This window comes from Nerophis lumbriciformis, linkage group LG01, assembly GCF_033978685.3.
Source record: "Nerophis lumbriciformis linkage group LG01, RoL_Nlum_v2.1, whole genome shotgun sequence".
Classification (NCBI taxonomy): domain Eukaryota; kingdom Metazoa; phylum Chordata; class Actinopteri; order Syngnathiformes; family Syngnathidae; genus Nerophis; species Nerophis lumbriciformis.
The window spans coordinates 26,071,206-26,092,619 of NC_084548.2; the positions used below are offsets into that span (position 1 = coordinate 26,071,206).

At 40.9% G+C, this 21,414-nt stretch overlaps 1 protein-coding gene across 3 annotated transcripts in view; it reads left to right on the forward strand.

The window, feature by feature from the left end:
* Positions 1-21,414, forward strand: part of dmd (dystrophin) — a 586,555-nt gene that overhangs the window by 560,653 nt on the left and 4,488 nt on the right. For all 3 annotated transcript variants that reach the window (XM_061978041.1, XM_061978050.1, XM_061978059.1), the window contains 3 exons: positions 8,584-8,827; positions 9,192-9,306; positions 14,422-14,511. In XM_061978041.1, coding sequence (XP_061834025.1) covers positions 8,584-8,827; positions 9,192-9,306; positions 14,422-14,511 — 449 coding nt within the window. The remainder of the gene's footprint in view (positions 1-8,583; positions 8,828-9,191; positions 9,307-14,421; positions 14,512-21,414) is intronic.

Genomic DNA, 21,414 nt, shown 5'->3' on the forward strand with positions numbered 1-21,414 from the left:
GCCAACACAGATAGACAGACAACATTCACACTCACATTCACACACTAGGGCCAATTTAGTGTTGCCAATCAACTTATCCCCAGGTGCATGTCTTTGGAGGTGGGAGGAAGCCGGAGTACCCGGAGGGAACCCACGCAGTCACGGGGAGAACATGCAAACTCCACACAGAAAGATCCCGAGCCCGGGATTGAACCCAAGACTACTCATGATTTGCAAATCCAACCCATATTCAATTGAATGCACTACAAAGACAAGATATTTGATGTTCAAACTCATAAACTTTATTTTTTTTTTGCAAATAATAATTAACTTGGCTGCAACACGTGCCAAAGTAGTTGGGAAAGGGCATGTTCACCACTGTGTTACATCACCTTTTCTTTTAACAACACTCAGTAAACGATTGGGAACTGAGGAAACTAATTGTTGAAGCTTTGAAAGTGGAATTCTTTCCCATTCTTGTTTTATGTAGAGCTTCAGTCGTTCAACAGTCCGGGGTCTCCGCTGTCGTATTTTACGCTTCATAATGCGCCACACATTTTCGATGGGAGACAGGTCTGGACTGCAGGCAAGCCAGGAAAGTACCCGCACTCTTTTTTTACAAAGCCACGCTTGTTGTAACACGTGTTGAATGTGGCTTGGCATCGTCTTGCTGAAATAAACAGGGGCGTCCATGAAAAAGACGGCGCTTAGATGGCAGCATATGTTGTTCCAAAACCTGTATGTACCTTTCAGCATTAATGGTGCCATCACAGATGTGTAAGTTACTCATGCCTTGGGCATTAATGCACCCCCATACCATCACAGATGCTGGCTTTTGAACTTTGCGTCGATAACAGTCTGGATGGTTCGCTTCCCCTTTGGTCCGGATGACACGATGTTGAATATTTCCAAAAACAATTTGAAATGTGGACTCGTCAGACCACAGAACACTTTTCCACTTCGCATGAGTCCATCTTAGATGATCTCGGGCCCGGAGAAGCCGGCGGCATTTCTGGATGTTGTTGATAAATGGCTTTCGCTTTGCATAGTAGAGCTTTAACTTGCACTTACATACAATACTTCGTATTGACTGTGATTTTAAATTGGACCGTCAGATTGGCACAGTGGTGAAAGCCAGCTTTTTTTATTTACGTCAGCTGGCCAAGGTTAAAAACCTTCTTTCTAGGCAACAGTTAGAGACAGTAATCCATGCCTTTACTACATCTCGGCTGGATTACTGTAACTCTTTATATTTTGGAATTAGTCAGTCCTCCCTCTCACGTCTGCAGCTGGTCCAAAATGCAGCTGCCCGACTTTTAACTAACACAAGAAAAAGAGAGCACATTACTCCTGTTTTAGCCTCCCTCCTCCTGTGTCTTTTAGAGTCCATTTTAAGATTATCTTACTCGTTTTTAAATCCTTACGTGGTCTTGCCCCACCTTACCTCTCTGAGCTGCTCCATCTGTATGCCCCCACCCGGTCCCTCAGGTCAGCTGATCAGCTGATCCTGGAGGTACCCAAAACAAAGCGCAAGCTCAGAGGGGACAGAGCTTTCTCTGTTGCGGGTCCCAAACTCTGGAACGATCTCCCTCTCCATGTGAGACAGGCCCCTTCTTTGGCTATTTTCAAGACCCTTCTTAAAACCCATTTTTATTCACTGGCTTTTAACCCAGCATGAGACTTTGAACTGTTTTTAGCTTTTAACTTTTTGAACTGTTTTTAACTTTTAAACTGTTTTTATCTAACAAACTGTTCTTAGGGTAATTTATATTTGCTTTTTAATTGTGTATTTTTATTTCTGTTTTAAATGTTATTTTTTAGTCTGTCCTTTGCCTCTATTTCTTTGTGGTGTACAGCCCTTTGTTTTTCAACTGTGCTTGTTTTTAAAGGGCTTTATAAATAAAGTTGGTATGGTATGGTATGGTATGTAGCGACGAACTGTATTTAGTGACAGTGGTTTTCTGAAGTGTTCCTGAGCCCATGTGGTGATATCCTTTAGAGATTGATGTCGGTTTTTGATACAGTGCCGTCTGAGGGATCGAAGGTCACGGTCATTCAATGTTGGTTTCCGGCCATGCCGCTTACGTGGAGTGATTTCTCCAGATTCTCTGAACCTTTTGATGATATTATGGACCGTAGATGTTGAAATCCCTAAATTTCTTGCAATTGCACTTTGAGAAACGTTGTTCTTAAACTGTTTGACTATTTGCTCATGCAGTTATGGACAAAGGGGTGTACCTCGCCCCAACCTTTCTTGTGAAAGACTGAGCATTTTTTGGGAAGCTGTTTTTATACCCAATCATGGCACCCACCTGTTCCCAATTAGCCTGCACACCTGTGGGATGTTCCAAATAAGTGTTTGATGAGCATTCCTCAACTTTATCAGTATTTATTGCCACCTTTCCCAACTTCTTTGTCACGTGTTGCTGGCATCAAATTCTAAAGTTAATGATTATTTGCAACAACAAAAAAAGTTTATCAGTTTGAACATCAAATATGTTGTCTTTGTAGCATATTCAACTGAATATGGGTTGAAAATGATTTGCAAATCATTGTATTCCGTTTATATTTACATCTAACACAATTTCCCAACTCATATGGAAACGGGGTTTGTACAAGAGGTTATTTTGAATATTGCTACCTCTGCACTTTTTGTGAATGTTACAGTATATAAGTGTGACTTATTTTGTTATACTGTCAACCAGTGTTGGCGTGAACGCACTTTTTGTGTCTTTTTACGCATTGAAATCAGAAAGGACGCGAAATTCCGGGACCCTGCGCGTCTCCCGGACGCAGATATTTTTTATTTTTTACCTACCGCCCAGTTTGCTTGTTTTTTTTATATTCTATCGATTATTGTGTTTTGTTTTGTTTATATTTTCCGGGTCAAATTTCTGTCCCCGTTTATTGCGTTCTTATTGGTCGTAAATTTTGATTCGCCGAAAGTTTTATCAATGACAAATATTGCTTCAGTTTGCACTCGGACAAGTTTACCGCGAGGGGCTGTCAAAAGAAAGACATAATGGTAAACACTAAGGTGAGTGTAAAGCCAACTTTGTTAACTTCATCCTGTGCCATGGCTCTAGTAAATGACTTGTTTTAGTCTTTGTGAGTCCATGGAAACTTCACTTTTATCTCCCGCTGCATCGACATCCATCGAGGATGGAGACAGGCTAGCTGTTAGCTTCAAGCTAACCAGCACCCGAGCAGACTCCCCTACCCCAAAAACATACTTTGCAGGTCAACAAACGAGGCAATCGTGTGCCTTTTGAAGTGTTAATGTGCGAGGAGTGTTCAAAAGGAGTCTCTTGGAGAAGTGGCTGACAAAATAGCAAGTGTCGCTCCCATCCCTGACAATGACGTCATCACCGTCATTGTTTACTGAAGCAGAGATACTGACTGTGCGTTATGATAAACGCGCATGCGTCACATGGCTCTGCTTTTTATTGATTGACTTATCACATTTAACTTTTTATTATCTATAGCAGAGGTATCAAAAGTGTGGCCTGGAGGCCATTTGCAGCCCGCAGCTCATGTTTTAAAACAGTGGTCTGCGGCCCAGTACCGGTCCGTGGATCGATTGGTACCGGGCCGCACAAGAAATTAATTAATTTTTTATTTTTTATTAAATCAACATAAAAAACACAAGATACATTTACAATTAGTGCACCAACCCAAAAAACCTCCGTCCCCCATTTACACTCATTCACCCAAAAGGGTTGTTTCTTTCTCTTATTAATATTCTGGTTCCTACATTATATATCAATATAGATCAATACAGTCTGCAGGGATACAGTCCGTAAGCACGCATGATTGTATTTTTTTATGACAAAAAAAAAACGGGGGAAAAAAAACATGGTCAGCCTAAGTCTTTGGAGGAGAAAAATATTTGATGCTGCGGTTTCATTTTGAAAGTGCAACATAGCTTCCTTGCGCCAATTGCTGTGACTGAGAGTTACAGTGCAGCAGGCGATGTGTAGGGAACGTTGCCACAACTTGTTTATAAAGTCTTTAGTTTGCTCACTCGTCCTTTATTTAACTGCTAACTTTGTCAGTGTTCCAATAACATCAATACTAGCTAAAATGTTTTGTCATCTCATCGAATTGAATGTATGCTGTGTTGTCAGTGACAGGGTTAAAGATTGTGTATTATATGTGTAAGATATCACTCCTGTTTATTTTTGTTGGCCAAACTGTTGCATGGTGTTGTTGGAGAACAAAGCTTGTTTATTTGACTTTATCTTCATTGGCCAAACTGCTTTGTGTTTTATATTGATATCAAAAAGTAAACAGCATGTTTTTTACATTACTTGTTTTTTTCATTTCACAAAGTTACTGTCATGACTTGGACTTTGGCTTGATTTGTTCTCCCGAGGTGCAAATGAACATTTGGACCAGACATGGCGTGAAGGTGAAGACATTATTTATTTTACACTAACAAAGGAACAAATGGCGCGCTCAAGGCGGATGTACAAACTTGACTAACGAAAACAAAAGACTTGCACGGGGGCAAAAAACTATGAACAACAAAAAACACTAATTGTGGCAATAATAAACAAACTTACTTGGCATGGACATGAAGTGCGCAGAGGTGGACAGAGTGTGACAGGGGGCATAAATGCGGGGATGTCGTCAGGACGAACAACAGAAAATGAAAAGCTTAAATAACACAGACATGATTAACGAAAACAGGTGCGTGACTCAAAACGTGAAACAGGTGCGTGACGTGACAGGTGAAAACTAATGGTTGCTATGGTGACAAACAAGAGTGCACAATGAGTCCAAACGTGGAACAGGTGAAACTAATGGAAATCATGCAAACGAGACAAGGGAGTGAAAAGCCAGAAACTAAACAAAACATGACTAAGACAAAACATGATTACACAGACATGACAGAATCCCCCCCTTACAGACAGATCCCAGATGTCCAAGAAAAAACTTAACAAGAGTCATGGGAGGGCGGGAGGGGGACATGGCGGTGGGTCGCCAGCTCAAGTGGCCCCGAATCCATCGAGGCATAGTCATGTGGCGGCGGCGAGTGGAACGCCGCTGCAGCAGGCGAGGTGGACGACCCGGGACGGGCCACATCCGTGGCCGACTGGGAGGTGGGCGCACTTGGCGTGGCGGGCGACCAGGTAGCGGCCATATCCGTGGCCGACGAGGAGACAGGCGCGTCGTCATCTTTGCAGGCGTGGAAGCTCGGCGTGGCAAGTCAGGCGGCGAAGCTCGGTGTGGGTCTTGGCATGTCGGGTCTTGGTCTTGGCATGCCGGGTCTTGGTCTTGGCATGGCGGGTCTTGGTCTTGGCATGGCGGGTCTTGGCGTCGTCGAGCTGCGACTGGCGGCACTTGACGTCGAGCTGCGACTGGCGGCACTTGGCGTCGTGGAGCTGCGACTGGCGGCACTTGGCGTCGTGGAGCTGCGACTGGCGGCACTTGGCGTCGTGGAGCTGCGACTGGCGGCACTTGGCGTCGTGGAGCTGCGACTGGCGGCACTTGGCGTCGTGGAGCTGTGACTGGCGGCACTTGGCGTCGTTGAGCTGCGACTGGCGGCACTCGGCGTCGTTGAGCTGCGACTGGCGGCACTTGGCGTCGTGGAGCTGCGACTGGCGGCACTTGGCGTCGTGGAGCTGGTACCGGAGCTTGGCGTGGTGGGTCTTGGCGTGGTGGAGCTGGTGCTAGCCTTGGTGCGGCGACAGGTGCTAGCCGTGGAGCAGCTACAGGTGCTAGCCGTGGAGCAGCTACAGGTGCTAGCTTTGGTGCAGGTGGAGGTGGCATAGCTGGGGGTTGCGGCTTGGCATGGCGAAGCTGAGTCACCCCACCTGTACAGTTCCCAGCCCTAGCCCCCCCCTCAAGGAGCGGATGCCAGACGCGCTCCTCGCGGTTGGGAACCACTTTTAGGGGTGGGTGGAGGGAGGTCAGGAGGGGGGCAGAATCCTCCCCACTAAATTGTCCAAAAAATATTTATTTTTCCCCCACCTGGGGTTGTGTGGGCGGAAAAAAAGAAACATTTTGTGACGGGGACGTGGCTTGAGTCTTGGGGGGCAAGGACAGTCCCAGTGAGCGGGTCTGTGAAAAAATTTTCTGGAAGTGTCTGAGTCTGGCAAAAAAGTCCTTTGGTGGTGGCTGATAGACAAAGTTAACAGAATTTAAAAAAAAATCTTGGTCTCTGACGTCATCACCAGAGGGTGGGGTGACGTCATGACAAGGCGGCGGCGTGATGTCATCTGCGGGAAAACTTATTTGCTGACGACATCTGTCATGACTTGGACTTTGGCTTGGTTTGTTCTCCCGAGGTACAAATGAACATTTGGACCAGACATGGCGTGAAGGTGAAGACATTATTTATTTTACACTAACAAAGGAACAAAAGGCGCGCTCAAGGCGGATGTACAAACTTGACTAACGAAAACAAAAGACTTGCACGGGGGCAAAAAACTATGAACAACAAAAAACACTAACTGTGGCAATAATAAACAAACTTACTTGGCATGGACATGAAGTGCGCAGAGGTGGACAGAGTGTGACAGGGGGCATAAATGCGGGGATGTCGTCAGAACGAACAACAGAAAATGAAAAGCTTAAATAACACAGACATGATTAACGAAAACAGGTGCGTGACTCAAAACGTGAAACAGGTGCGTGACGTGACAGGTGAAAACTAATGGTTGCTATGGTGACAAACAAGAGTGCACAATGAGTCCAAACGTGGAACAGGTGAAACTAATGGGTAATCATGCAAACGAGACAAGGGAGTGAAAAGCCAGAAACTAAACAAAACATGACTAAGACAAAACATGATTACACAGTTACTACTTTAAAAACCATCAATGTGACATAGCATTTATTTTATGTTTTATGATGTACAGTTAATTCCTATACGACAAATTTCTGCTCAAAGTCATAATGGATCTACCCCGATACAGCATGTACACACATTTAGTACATGTAAATGGACATAACTTCTCTCTTTCAAAATGTAAAAAACAGAGATAAAGGCATCATGTAATGAGAAAAAGCTGACACAATGATGCTATTAATGAACAAAAACACAAATATTTGTCTTTAAATGTATGTATGTGTCACGTTCACGCCCCACCCTGACACTGTTTCACCTAAAAATGAATATTCATGATTAATAATTGTGATTACACTATTGATAAAAAAAATAACCTTAATTATTATTTTGGGCATAATCGTGCAGCCCTATGTATAAGACTAGACCTCATGTATGAACACTATTCTTATCTATATGGACAAAAAGTGTAGTTACGTCTTTTGTCCATAAGGTGCAATCTTGCACAATTTTCACATGGATTTTTATTTATCTATGTTATTATTTTGTTTCTGCCATATTTTTTTGTTTATAGTGCTTGTGTTGTTACATTTTCTACTTGAGGTACATACATATATATATTATTTTTTTTAAATAAAACATGGTTAAAGGATTTCAGTATAAGTAGTTTTTGAAATTGGTGAGCACATTTAAAATTACCATGATAATAATGATAATTTTGGTCACAATAGCTGTGATAAGAAATGTTCATACCGTGACATCCCTAATAAATGTATATATACAGTACAGGCCAAAAGGTTGGACACATCTTCTCCTCATTCAATGTAGATTGTCACTGAAGGCATCAAAACTATGAATGAACACATGTGGAGTTATGTACTTAACAAAAAAGGTGAAATAACTGAAAACGTGTTTTATATTCTAGTTTCTTCAAAATAGCCACCCTTTGCTCTGATTACTGCTTTGCACACTATTAGCATTCTCTCGATGAGCTTCAAGAGGTAGTCACCTGAAAGGGTTTTCACTTCACAGGTGTCACAGTTTTGATGCATTCAGTGACAATATACAATGTAAATAGGGGCGATATAGCTCGGTTGGTAGAGCGGTTGTGCCAGCAACTTGAGGGTTCCTTTACCCACCCGCTCCCAGTGCCACCCACACTGGTTTAAATGTAACTTGGATATTGGGTTTCACTATGTAAAAGCGCTTTTGAGTCACTAGAGAAAAGCGCTATATAAATATAATTCACTTCACAAATAGTCATGAAAATAAAGTAAACACATTAAATCAGGTGTGTCCAAACTTTTGGTCTGTACTGTATATATATGTGTATACATATATATATATATATATACAGTATATATATATATGTGTGTGTGTGTGTGTGTGTGTGTGTGTGTGTGTGTGTGTGTGTGTGTGTGTGTGTAGAACTTGCCGTGTCCTACACAGTTATAAACATATTACATGTAGCTTATACAATAACATATGGCCTAAAATAAATATTTGGAATTTGTGTTAATATTATGTTTGTTGCATGATCAGATACATATTACATTTAAAAAGACAAAATTGAAAGAACGAATATTTAGTAATAGAGATGCAATTTTTTATTGACTCACATTATTTCCAGGCTTTCGTCGCGGTCCACATTAAACGATGTATAAAATGTATCAAAGTGGCTCCTCTATACAATTTTTATGTATGGGGCCGAATCTGAAAAAAGTTTGGACCCCACTCCTGCAACTAAATCAGACCGAGTGATTGAATCACCAGATTGCTGACGTCGCCATCATGTCTCGTCCTTGCCGCAGGAAGCTGCAAGCCGAGTATGACCGTCTGAAGAAGGCCCATGACAGAAAGGGCCTGTCCCCTCTACCTTCGCCTCCAGAAATGCTGCCTGTGTCGCCGCAACGTGCGCGGGACGCCGAGCTTATTGCCGAGGCCAAGCTGCTGCGACAGCACAAGGGGCGCCTGGAGGCTCGGATGCAGATCCTTGAGGATCACAACAAACAGCTGGAGTCCCAACTGCACCGACTCAGGCAACTCCTAGAGCAGGTGGGCACACACACGGATACACGTCTCTTTGTGGTGTACTTGTTACTAGGGGTGTAACGGTACATTTATTTGTAATCTGATTGTTTGGTTCAGTACAGGGGCGTGCCGGTTTCCCACGAAGCACACATTAAAAGTGCTAATGTGTCATTATAATTAGCGATAGGGTCAAGGAGAAGCCAGAGCTTGAAAAACAGGGTTTATGTTCCATTTTAGAAATAACTTAAGCTACGGTACTTACGCAAATGCTAAACAGTTTTATATTTTGTCCCTGTACTGCAGCCCAAAATGAACCAAAGTGTGATTATAACAGACCTTTTAACTCTCTATGTTCACACTTGTGTCTTGTGTATTTTTTCTCCATTAGACGGATTCCAAGGTGAACGGCACCGCAATGTCCTCCCCTTCCACCTCGTCTCAACGCTCAGACTCTTCACTTCCTCATCTCCGCGTGGCTGCCAGCCAGACTACTGACACAATGGGTGGGAAATCGCACACACACCTACACACACACACGCTCCTGCACGCTCATACTTGAATCCTTTAATTTTCCGTCCAACTCTCTTGAAATGCTGGAGTTTATATATAGACATGTCTGACAACTTGTACAGATTTTTTGTGGTCCTGTTACACCTTTTCTGAATCGCAGTCTAGACAACAGAAAGATATGCACACTGACACTTGATTCTGTGTGCGAGGCTGTGGATCGCATCACCAACGCATTTGAGCGTCTGGAATGACAAGAAAATTACATGAAACATTAATAAAAATTAAAAAAAAGAACTACTTCTTTTGTGAGCTTCTTTTCTTAGACAGTTTACATCCAACTTTGTCTCTCATTGACGCGTCACAGTAGTCCTGTCTATTGTACTTTCTTTAATCTCTGTTGTGTCCTTCAGGCATTTGTACCTTCTTATAATTTTGTCCAAGGCTAGTCAGGATTGTACAATATCTTGTAATGGCACGGAATCGGATGACCACTCTTGCTTTCATGAAGCAAGCACCTATTACTTTATGGGCCTGATTTCCAAAGGGTTTACAAGTACCGTATTTTTTGGACTATAAGGCACATTTAAAATCCTTTCATTTTCTCAAAAAATCGACAGTGCGCTTTATAAACCGTTATAAACCATAACTCTGGTTGTGCTTACTGACCTCAAAGCTATTTTATTTAGTACATGGTGTAATGTGCAGCTGAGATAGGCTCCAACAACCCCCGAACGGGACAAGCGGTAGAAAATGGATGGATGGATGTAATGATAAGTGTGACTGGTAGATGGCAGTCACACATAAGAGATACATGTAGACTGCAAGATGACGCCAGTAAACAACCCCAAAACTTAAAATATTCCATTGAGAATATAGAACATCACACACAGCGCTCAAAAATCTGTCAAAATGTTTTAGTATGACTTTGGTAAGCTATCGCTTGATGGATTGTCGACACATTATTATTATGGTGTGTGTATAAGGACCACAAAATGCACCTATTAGCAGACATTATATCTGGCATTTTGTTTCGCAATATTATGCAAAACCAACTTTTCTTACCTGTTCCTGCTGATGTGTATTAGGGATCTACATAAGTCCTGAAAATTTGCCCTCGTCTGCCATTGTAGTCCGTGCCGAGAGTCCGCCGTAGTCAATAGACCTCGTCTTTTTCTCTATCCTCTTGTTATGGGGCATTCATCCTCCACTGTTGGCAATTCTAGTATAAAGTAGAGTAAAGTTATTGCTTATATCTGTCAGTAGACTTGCTATGGAAGCGCTGAAAATTACTGATGTAGTGGGTTTACATAATTCACCCACGGAACTTTAGAGAGTTCCGGTCGAACGGTTTTTCACGGGACACATTTCCGGCGTTGTTGCACTAGTGAGCCACGGATGAGGAGATGCTGCTCCGTTGTTGATTTAAGTAAAGTCTGAATGTCATCAAAACAATTAGCTCCATCTTTTGACACTTTTTCCACTCCCGTCCTTGCACGCTACACCGCTACAACAAAGATGACGGGCAGAAGACGCTGTCGAAGTGAAGCCACGTAAATAAGACCGCTCACTAAACGGCACATCCTTAAGCGAAGGTCAGAATGCGACTGGAAAATGGTCTGTAAAACATCATCGAAGCAACATTTTGACCAAAGAACCACCATTACATGTTATGTAGAAATGTTTTCAATTTAGAAAGAAAAAATAATAATATGACACCTTTAATGTACCTTATAGTCCATTGCGCGTTTGTATGAAAATAGACCAGAATAGGCCTGCTCATCGGAAGTGCGCCTTATAATCCAGTGCGCACTATGGTCCGAAAAATACGGTATTAATACACGTGCAAACTTGATAGCACACACAAAGCTGATCTATTAAGCTCGTGCGCAGAGGATTGCATCTCTTAAGTAATCAGAATATAATGTTATCATTTTGCACACAGCATGTGATTTATCTAGACTAAAAGTGAACTGTTTTGCATCTTTATTCAGCATGTCCTACAGCGCCATCCTACCTACTGTATACTTGTCAACATACTGTATATAGACTGTCAAAAATAAAAAATATTAGACATAATTTCCTATTCAGCAATATATTTTTATAATATAATAGCTGCTGACTTAAGGGGCTGATTAAACCAAATTCAATTGAAGCATTTTGGTGAGCGCTGGTGTTTTTTCAATGATTTTTGTTTTATGAAAAAAGCATCTTGAAATATACATTTTCTTGCGCTTGGAACATTCCAGCACACGTTTGCAGTTAGTATCAGCGTCTGCCAGGGCACAGCTTCAGTATGCTAAAAATGGGTTTTATTGTCGATGCACTGCAAGGCTGCTTCTAAAATGCCCAGATAAAGCGGTACATAAATAACTGCTGCATGTTTCTTAACGCCACAGGTACGATCATGATAACATGAATGTGCGAATAGTGAACAAATGTGCGACCACTATTGGTGGCCGTTTATCTTTTAGGTGCTTTTTCCATGTTCATGTTGTTATTTTTACACTACTGCATTGGAGACATATTGAAGTCCGTAAAATTAACTAAAAAGTGATGTTGCTGTACTCTCCTGAGTGTAGCAAAAGCTATCTGACTCCAGCTGGTTTACTCGACTCACACACAGCAATGTGGTGCACTCAGACTTCTGCAGCGGATTATGACTCATTTTCTGAAGTTCTGTAGCGAATCACTTGACAGCTTATTTATCTGTTCACTACAGTGGATTAATGATAATATGTATTTAAAGACATTCAAATAATAAATAAAAGTTTAGCGCACTTCAGCGATGTTCTCTGTGTTTAATTGAGCGTTGCAGTAGGTCTTATGATGGCATTGTGTTTATATGTATGAGTGCACATGTGTACGTTGTTTGAGTGTTAATTATGAAATTGTGATATTTAAGACACTTCACATTGTTTCACAAAACATGTCTGTGCTACTAATTTTTTTCATTTATTAGCATCGGTGCTACTAGTGAAAAAGCTAACCGTACAGACCTGTCTCCGCAGCGACTATAAATAGTATAATTTGTCTGTAGAATTTTTTTAAAGTACACCTCTGCATACCATTGTGTCCTTCTTAACATTAAATAAAATAAAAACACAGAAATATAGATCAACTTAAAACAAATACAATATTTATTAACATTGTATTTTAGTCTGTAACAAAAAAGATTTAAAGTGCATCAATTAGCCTGAAGTTCAAAAGAAAATGTAATCCTTATTTAAACTATAAACATTTTTCACGTAAGAGACTAGACGTATAAGATTTCATGGGATTTAGCGATTAGGAGTGACAGATTGTTTGGTAAACGTATAGCATGTTTTATATGTTATAGTTATTTGAATGACTCTTACCATAATATGTTGCGTTAACATACCAGGCACGTTCTCAGTTGGTTATTTATGCGTCATATAACGTACACTTATTCAGCCTGTTGTTCACTATTCTTTATTTATTTTAAATTGCCTTTCAAATGTCTATTCTTGGTGTTGGGTTTTATCAAATAAATTTCCCCCAAAAATGCGACTTATACTCCAGTGCGACTTATATATGTTTTCGCATTTTCGACCGGTGCGTCTTATACTCCGGAGCGACTTATACTCCGAAAAATATGATAATGTTCAACCAGTGTTGTGCCTATTCCCCTCTCACAGCTGGAAGTGCAGCCCAGAAGAATACAATAAATAATTATGACTAACACTAGCATAGAAGTTGAAACAGAACATTTAGAAGGAGCAGAAACTTCAGTCTCACTGGCTGCTTGAGTTCATGTTGTGGTACGCAGTAGTCCTGCCCTAAATGTGGACTCGCAGGCAATCAAATGTCTTTGTGACTGAACTATATTGTATTGGTCACGACTGGGAGAATAAACACACTTACTAATTGAATCAGAAAAAGGCATTTTATATCAAATTGTTTTCCAATTAGACTTTTTGTTTATGTGTATGCAAAGATTCAACTCCTCTGATATAACATGTACTAAAAAACTCAGCAAACACTTTTTGTTCAAATCATTTTTGAGTTTGTGGATAAAAAATATCTTGTTCCTGAAATAATCATTAAACTTGTTTTATGTGTTGGTATACATTATTTTACACTGGTGAGAAGCACTGATGTATACAAGTAATCAAAGAATAATAATTAATAATATACCGGTAATGATAATTTACCATTTGAAAGTGTTGTTTAGTAAATGTTAACTTGAAATAAACACATTGTAGTATCCACTACACCAATTATGCTTTGTTTACTGCAGAATGTTTGTGATGACAAGCAAAATAACAAAATAATTTTGAGAGGAAAAAAAGTTGCTTTTACTCCCACAAAACGTATCAAAAAGAAGCAAAAGCGTGGCTTTAAAACCAGGTACGGACTGTAGCGTGGGTTACCTGTACTGTCTCACCTCGAGTAAGCACTCGCTATAATCCTGCAATCAAAAAAAAATAAAGATTATTATATCAATCGAGATCGGATGATATGAAAAAATTAATCGTGTTTATTTTTTTGGCCATATTGCCCAGCCCTAATATGCAGTATTCAAAACAATAATAATAGCAGCACAGCAGCTTAAAAAAGAAACAATTAACAATTAAAATAAGCTTTTAAAATACAATTTAAAAAACATGTACACACAGTATCTATATAGGCACTAGTCAAGAAAAAAGCGTAGTGTCAACCATGCAACTTTTTTGTGTTACATTACGTCAAATTGTTTTTATTTTTGCAGATTTCTTGGTAATTATTTAATTTATTAGTAAGATTAGAGTTAAGAGAATAATTAGAGTTAAGAGACGAGAGGACAAGTAAATACAACTGAAACAACTTCTGTACTGTATGTGTGTTTGTTTGCTTTTGTTATTTTATGGACAAGAAAATGTAGTTTGGGCAACACATGAATTGGTATTTGTTGTTTTTTTGATTAATTTATCCACATAAAAAACAAATGTTTAATCTATCAAGCAAAGCAGGTTGTCATCAGAACCCTAACAATAGTGATGCATAAGTGTCCTTTCCTAAAGAAAAATGGCAACGTGACAATAATGTTGAGATTAAGGGTGGACTGGAGTTACTTGAAGCTGTTTTATGTCTACATCTGCCTGCTCCAGGTGATGACGACCTGTCCACCCCTTCCCACGATGCATCTGGGCTGGAAGAAGTGATGGAACAGCTCAACCACTCCTTCCCCCATAGCCAAGGTCTGAAGAACTGTCCTACCTTGTAGCGCTTTCCTTCAAACTCTGCTTTGTTTCCTCCCTTTCTTAAACTGACACTGATGTTTCCTTCTTTCCTCATCTTCTTTCCTTGCTTTTCTCTGTGAGCCAGGAGGGAGAAGGGGACACCAATGAGAGGTCAGTGACACCAGTGCCTTAACCTTCTTATCTTGCCCTCTAAAAAATCACATCATCCACAAACTGAAAATCCTGGATCCTCATAAAACAGCTTTATCAGGCTACATTCACACCAATACAGATAATTTAACCCATAAGAAGACATTTGTGTTTACAGTTGAGCACTTATTAGAATTTATAAATATTTCCTTGCTTGTTTTCTATTCATTTAATAAATATAGTTAGAACCGTTGAATTGTAAAAAAGAAGTCCCTCAATTTACGACCGAGCTCTTAACTTAATATACTCGTATCTCAAATCAGACCCGCCCATTGAAATCTGTTTAATCTGTGCTTGGCCCTCCCAAAACACCACCATTTTAACATGTGACATGACTTTTAAAAAGAAAAAACACTGTTAGATAAGAAATTTAGTTTGAAAAACAAATACAACAGTATCAATCAATCAATCATCAATCAATGTTTATTTATATAGCCCTAAATCACAAGTGTCTCAAAGGGCTGCACAAGCCACAACGACATCCTCGGTACAGAGCCCACATAAGGACAAGGAAAAACTCACCCCAGTGGGACGTTGATGTGAATGACTATGAGAAACCTTGGAGAGGACCGCATATGTGGGTAACCCCCCCCCCCCCTCCGATTGCAATGGATGTCGAGTGGGTCTGACATAATATTGTGAGAGTCCAGTCCATAGTGGATCCAACATAATAGTAAGAGTCCAGTCCATAGTGGGGCCAGCAAGAAACCATCCCGAGCGGAGACAATAGTGTAAACAACTGCAGTACTTCTATTAAGTGATGCACATATAATATAAAGCATATACCAGTACCTTTCCAGTAGACTGAAGAGGACTTAGAAATCCTTTTAAGTCTTTTCTGATTGCCGTCTTCCTGTTTCAATAGATCCAATATGTACAATGAGTCTAGTTAGCAAAAAGGGACAGTTGGTCAATAAGGCTGAGATAGGAGCAATTATTTACATGGAAAAAGCAGATATTCCAAGTTATGATTTCTCCCACAATCAGTGTAGTGGGGTAGAAGAGTGGGCGCTTTTTAGAAGATGTGCTGGGAAGGTCACTATCACACCAGACTGGCCAGCAGCAGGACTGGCGACAAACCGTCCTGGACAACTGGCACAGCTTCAAACGTGCGCAGGAAGCCCAGTCGTGGGTAAAGGAACAAGCCTCGGCAGGATAAGGATGTTTGCTTGAAAGCTTTAGAAGCTGGACTGCTGCCAAATGTTTGATTTTCAATGTTTGGAAAACAAAGTTATGTCTATCTCTAGCTACAAGCTAATGCCAGCAAGGAAGATCGGCTGTTTGGGTGGGTCTTATTGCATTGACAGTGGCATGTAGCGGCAGTGAGGCTCGTGACTCAAATTATCCTCGCAACTAAACAAAAGGCCAAGAGACAGCTCGTATCTCAAAATCCAGTCAGGGTTTTCCCTTAACCTCTTAAGGCCCAAGCTGTTTGTTTACATGATTTTTTTATTTCTCTTTGCTATTTGGGCTTATAGGACCCTAATTAGAATAAAAACTAAAAATCATCTTTTTATATGATGTACTTAGTCCATAAGTAACAAACGTGTACTTCATGTGTAGTGACATGCTAATTGTTATTTTTACACTTTTTCTTCCCAAATTCCATTGCATGTTATACTCTTCTGACACCACCAGATAGCAGTATAAGTGTCCATATGTCGGCATAAGACCCCAAGTCAGTAGTGTACACAATTTTGGAAATAAGAGCTAAAAGGTACTGTCCACGCATGTGGCCACTAAGGCCTTTAGAGGTTAATGTAACTGAATGTGGTGCTCCGCCACAGCATTTTTATTACCGCCGCATCTTGAAAATAAGGGCTTTTTCTTTACTTGAAAATGAATTAGAGTAATATATTGTAGGCCGCAGAAGAAATCACACAATGTCTGACACTATGTTTAACTTTTATAACCAATCTTATGATAACAAATAATGACACAATTCCACCAGGTTTTACCTCCTGTGTAAATAGTTTTGTCTCTTGAGTCCACGCTTACCCGGATACACAACACTTCCTCATTTTCCGCCAATCACCTTTCAGGCACGAACAGTGTGCTTGCAAACATGGGAGAAACTGACATCAAATCCAAACCACACAAACATAAAACATTAACATTAGCTGGTCGTTACAGTATGAATTGATATATATATGTATATATACATATATCCTATTATTTGCGCACTTTTGACAAGTGATGTACCGAAAACTTGACCACCGAAAAAAGACTTTGATCACCGAAAACCACGTAACCGAAACCAGATGAAAACAAAATGCCCTCCATTGAGACTGTCTGCAGCGTTGTTAACATACAGTTTCTGCGATGTGGATGTGATTTTTTATATATATTGCAGATATACCCGCGCGGACAGCCTTCTTCAAAATGTGCAAATATTACGAGGACAGTGGCGGCTTTTAAAAAGAGAAAGTCCAACTAGGGCAACAGCGCCCAGCAAGTGTGACCTAATGTTTGCTTCAGTCCTCTTCTTTAGTCAGCGACAACAAGGGACAGAAGTTAAGAGTCTCTAAACACGAGTACATTCTATAACCAGAAGTAGATGCTAGATTTGTTGCTAGTTGTTTTTAAAAAAGTCATGAAATGTCTGTAAACACTTGAAGAAATGTCAAAGTACCTTGTACAAAAAGGAGCAACATTTGACAATATGGCAAAACTATAAAAAATATATCTTAATACTTATTAATAAAAAACTGATTTGTTTAAAATGTATTTTTACATTTTTTGAGCCTTTTTAAAGGAAATCATATCACAGCAAATTACTTGATGACATCATTGTGACCAGGCTCCCACCGCCACAGGTATCTTGGCAGTTTAGGGGAAACTCTGACAGTGGTACCTCAACTTACCAATACCTTAACTAAGTAATTTGAGATACGAGCTGGGGTTGGTGGTAGCGGGGGTGTATAATGTAGCTCGGAAGAGTTAGGGATACATGGGATTCTGGGTATATGTTCTATTGTGTTTATGTTGTGTTACGGTGCGGATGTTCTCCCAAAATGTGTTTGTCATTCTTGTTTGGTGTGGGTTCACAGTGTGGCACATATTAGTAAGAGTGTTAAAGTTGTTTATATCGCCACCCTCAGTGTAACCTGTATGGCTGTTGACCAAGTATGCCTTGCAGTCACTTACGTGTGCAGGCAGAGGCCGCATACAACCTGTAACCGGGCTGGCACGCTGTTAGTACAGGCTGTAGAGGGCGCTAATGGCAGTGCCATCGCAGCACACCCTTATTAGTGTTGTTTGGGTGAAAATCAGCAGACATTTGAAAGAATAGTAGCCCTGAATTACGGAAATCTCCCGGAAAAATCGTGAAGGTTGGCAAGTATGACACTGTCAAGCGCCATTCATATAAAACTTGCGGGCCGCACCAACGTTAAATTTTCATATTAAGGTGCGGGCAGCAAAATAACGTCTCACGGGCCGCGTGTCTGAGACCCCTGGTTTATACATAGCACAAAGCAAAAAAAAAAAAAAAGCTTTGTATGCAGTGCTATTTCATTTTAGATTTGTGAAACAGGTCATAATGGCTCTTTGCGTGGTAAAGGTTGCCGACCCCTGAGCTATCAGCATAGCCATCTTTGTCTCGGCATATGTTACACCATCGAGTCTCCATTTAGCGAGGTGGCCCATAATACTGGGATCGGACCGGTGCTGCGCTGCCGACGCTTTGTGCTTCGCTGTCCGTTCATGACTGAGTATATCCGTTCGGCCACCGTGTTCAATGGAGAAGTCTGTTCTACAAAATTTACAGGCAACATACCCCTTCCCCTTTCGAACTGCCCTGGATAAACTGAAATTCTTGTTTCCATTCGTTTTGGAACTTACAAGCGTATTTCTTCATCTTACCCGTCGTCGGTGTCACCATTGCTGTATCTTCCTCATCCGCATGGAGCTGGAGGGGGCGTGGCCTCCAGCTCCGGCTGGAAATCGGGAGAAAATTTGTCTCGGGAGGTTTTCGGGAGAGGCGCTGAAATTCGGGAGTCTCCCGGGAAAATCGGGAGGGTTGGCCAGTATGGACATTACACAAGAAACTAACTACTACCTTGTCTGTGTAGACGGTATAAAGAGGACGAGGTGATCAACGCTCAATTTGTTTTTATTTTGCGAGATCAGTTACTACCCGTAGTAACCACACCAAAACAACAATTACAAACAACTATCCAGCATAAATTGGTCACTGTCGACTATAACCACACCAAAATAAAACCTCACTCTCAGCTCCTCCACAACTGTCACTTCTCTTTCGGTAACTCTCTCTCTCTACTGCCGCGACTTTTTCCCAACGGTCCCTAATGCATTTACGGCAAATTAAAAACTGTAGCTGCCATTATGATGTGCAGTGATGTTTTCAAATTACCGTAAGTCTTGAACTATACAAAGTATTTCAATGGTTGGAATCTGCTCTTTTGCATGATATACTAGTTACTATGGTAATCTAAATAACAGCAGCTCAGACGAGGCACCAAGCAGTGTGGGTGGGGAGCGTTTCCACATAGTGTTTCCAGAGCGGCCAGCCTGAAATGCGGGTGTCAGGGACAGACACGGAAGGAGATTTTTACAACAAAGTTCTAAAGCTTAGTGATGTATCAGATGTATCAGATCGTAGGCGGGTTCATTTTTTTACCCTACGCGTTCATATAGATAGATAGATAGTACTTTATTGATTCCTTCAGGAGAGTTCCCTCAGGAAAATTAAAATTCCAGCAGCAGTGTACAGCGTTGAGATCAAATTTAAAAAGTAAAAAGTAAATAATGGGGGTATAAATGGAAACAAAATAGAAAAATATTACAATAGAATAAAAATAAAAATCAACAATGAGAATAAAAATATAACATTTTAAATATAACATATTTCGCTGTGTTTGTTGCATTTTTGTTGTGTTTAGCTTTATTGTAAAATATGTCGATCGAGAGGGGGGGTGGCGTTCATATGTTAATATTCAGCGTTTTATCGTTCATAGTTAATATTGTAAACCCTAAGCCTAACCCATTCTGGGTGTCTCATTCAGTAAAAAAAAATTTAATTCCACTCTGTTTTTTTAGGCAGTCTGTCATAATGTTTTAGCATTCAATCAGACATTATTGTGAGGTTTTGTATTAGTGTTCCTAAAAATAGATATACCGGCCCCCAGACACATTTTTTTCTCTAAATTTGGCCGCCCGAGTCAAAATAATTGCCCAGGCCTGATTTACGGCAACACAAAAAGTCGGACCACCCAACATGAACACCACACATACCGCATGTCATTGCAATATGTTTTGATTAGAGAGTGGATGTGCGCGTCTAAGTGCCCCTCAGAGATGAACATCCTGCCCTCCAACCATCTGAACTAATAAAAAGTTTGTGCGCGAGAGAGAAACCCAATCTGATTCCTGGCGAATCAGCCCAGCTATTGCATCAATCCACATCACGAAGCTGCAGCCAGCCAACGTGGTATGCTGTCACACGTGCCAAAGCGGAGGATATTTATCCATAAAAATATTAAGAAGCTGCAGAAAAGCTGTTTGACCATTTGTTCTGTCTAGTCCTGACTCAACAACCTGGATGGTTGAGCCTTTAGTACACAAACAAACACATCGCTTATTGTGTGCCTTCCCAGAAGCGACTTCTCACTCCAAGACGTCATAGAGACAGTGTTGCCAGATGAAACAGTTCTAGGAAAACAAGTTGCACTGGTTAAATTGATTTCAACACACCGTGCTCGCAAATGTTCCACTAAGAAACTTGATTAGTTCAGGTCAAGCACAAACTGTAAAGGACACATTTGAATACATTTAAATGGCTTTTAAAAGCAAAATGCATATACAGTGGGGCAAAAAAGTATTTAGTCAGCCACCGATTGTGCAAGTTCTCCCACTTAAAATGATGACAGAGGTCTGTAATTTTCATCATAGGTACACTTCAACTGTGAGAGACAGAATGTGAAAAAAAATCCAGGAATTCACATTGTAGGAATTTTAAATAATTTATTTGTAAATTATGGTGGAAAATAAGTATTTGGTCACTTCAAACAAGGAAGATCTCTGGCTCTCACAGACCTGTAACCTTTTCTTTAAGAAGCTCTTCTGTCCTCCACTCGTTACCTGTATTAATGGCACCTGTTTGAACTCGTTATCTGTATAAAAGACACCTGTCCACAGCCTCAAACAGTCAGACTCCAAACTCCACTATGGCCAAGACCACAGAGCTGTCGAAGGACACCAGGAAAATAATTGTAGACCTGCACCAGACTGTGAAGAGTGAATCTACAATAGGCAAGCAGCTTGGTGTGAAAAAATCAACTGTAGGAGCAATTATCAGAAAATGGAAGACATACAAGACCACCGATAATCTCCCTCGATCTGGGGCTCCGCGCAAGATCTCATCCCGTGGGGTCAAAATGATCATGAGAACGGTGAGCAAAAATCCCAGAACCACACGGGGGGAACCTGGTGAATGACCTGCAGAGAGCTGGGACCAAAGTAACAAAGGTTAACATCAGTAACACACAACGCCGACAGGGAATCAAATCCTGCAGTGCCAGACGTGTCTCCCTGCTTAAGCCAGTGCATGTCCAGGCCCGTTTGAAGTTTTCCAGAGAGCACATGGATGATACAGCAGAGGATCGGGAGAATGTCATGTGGTCAGATGAAACCAAAATAGAACTTTTTGGTATAAACTCAACTCGTCGTGTTTGGAGGAAGAAGAATACT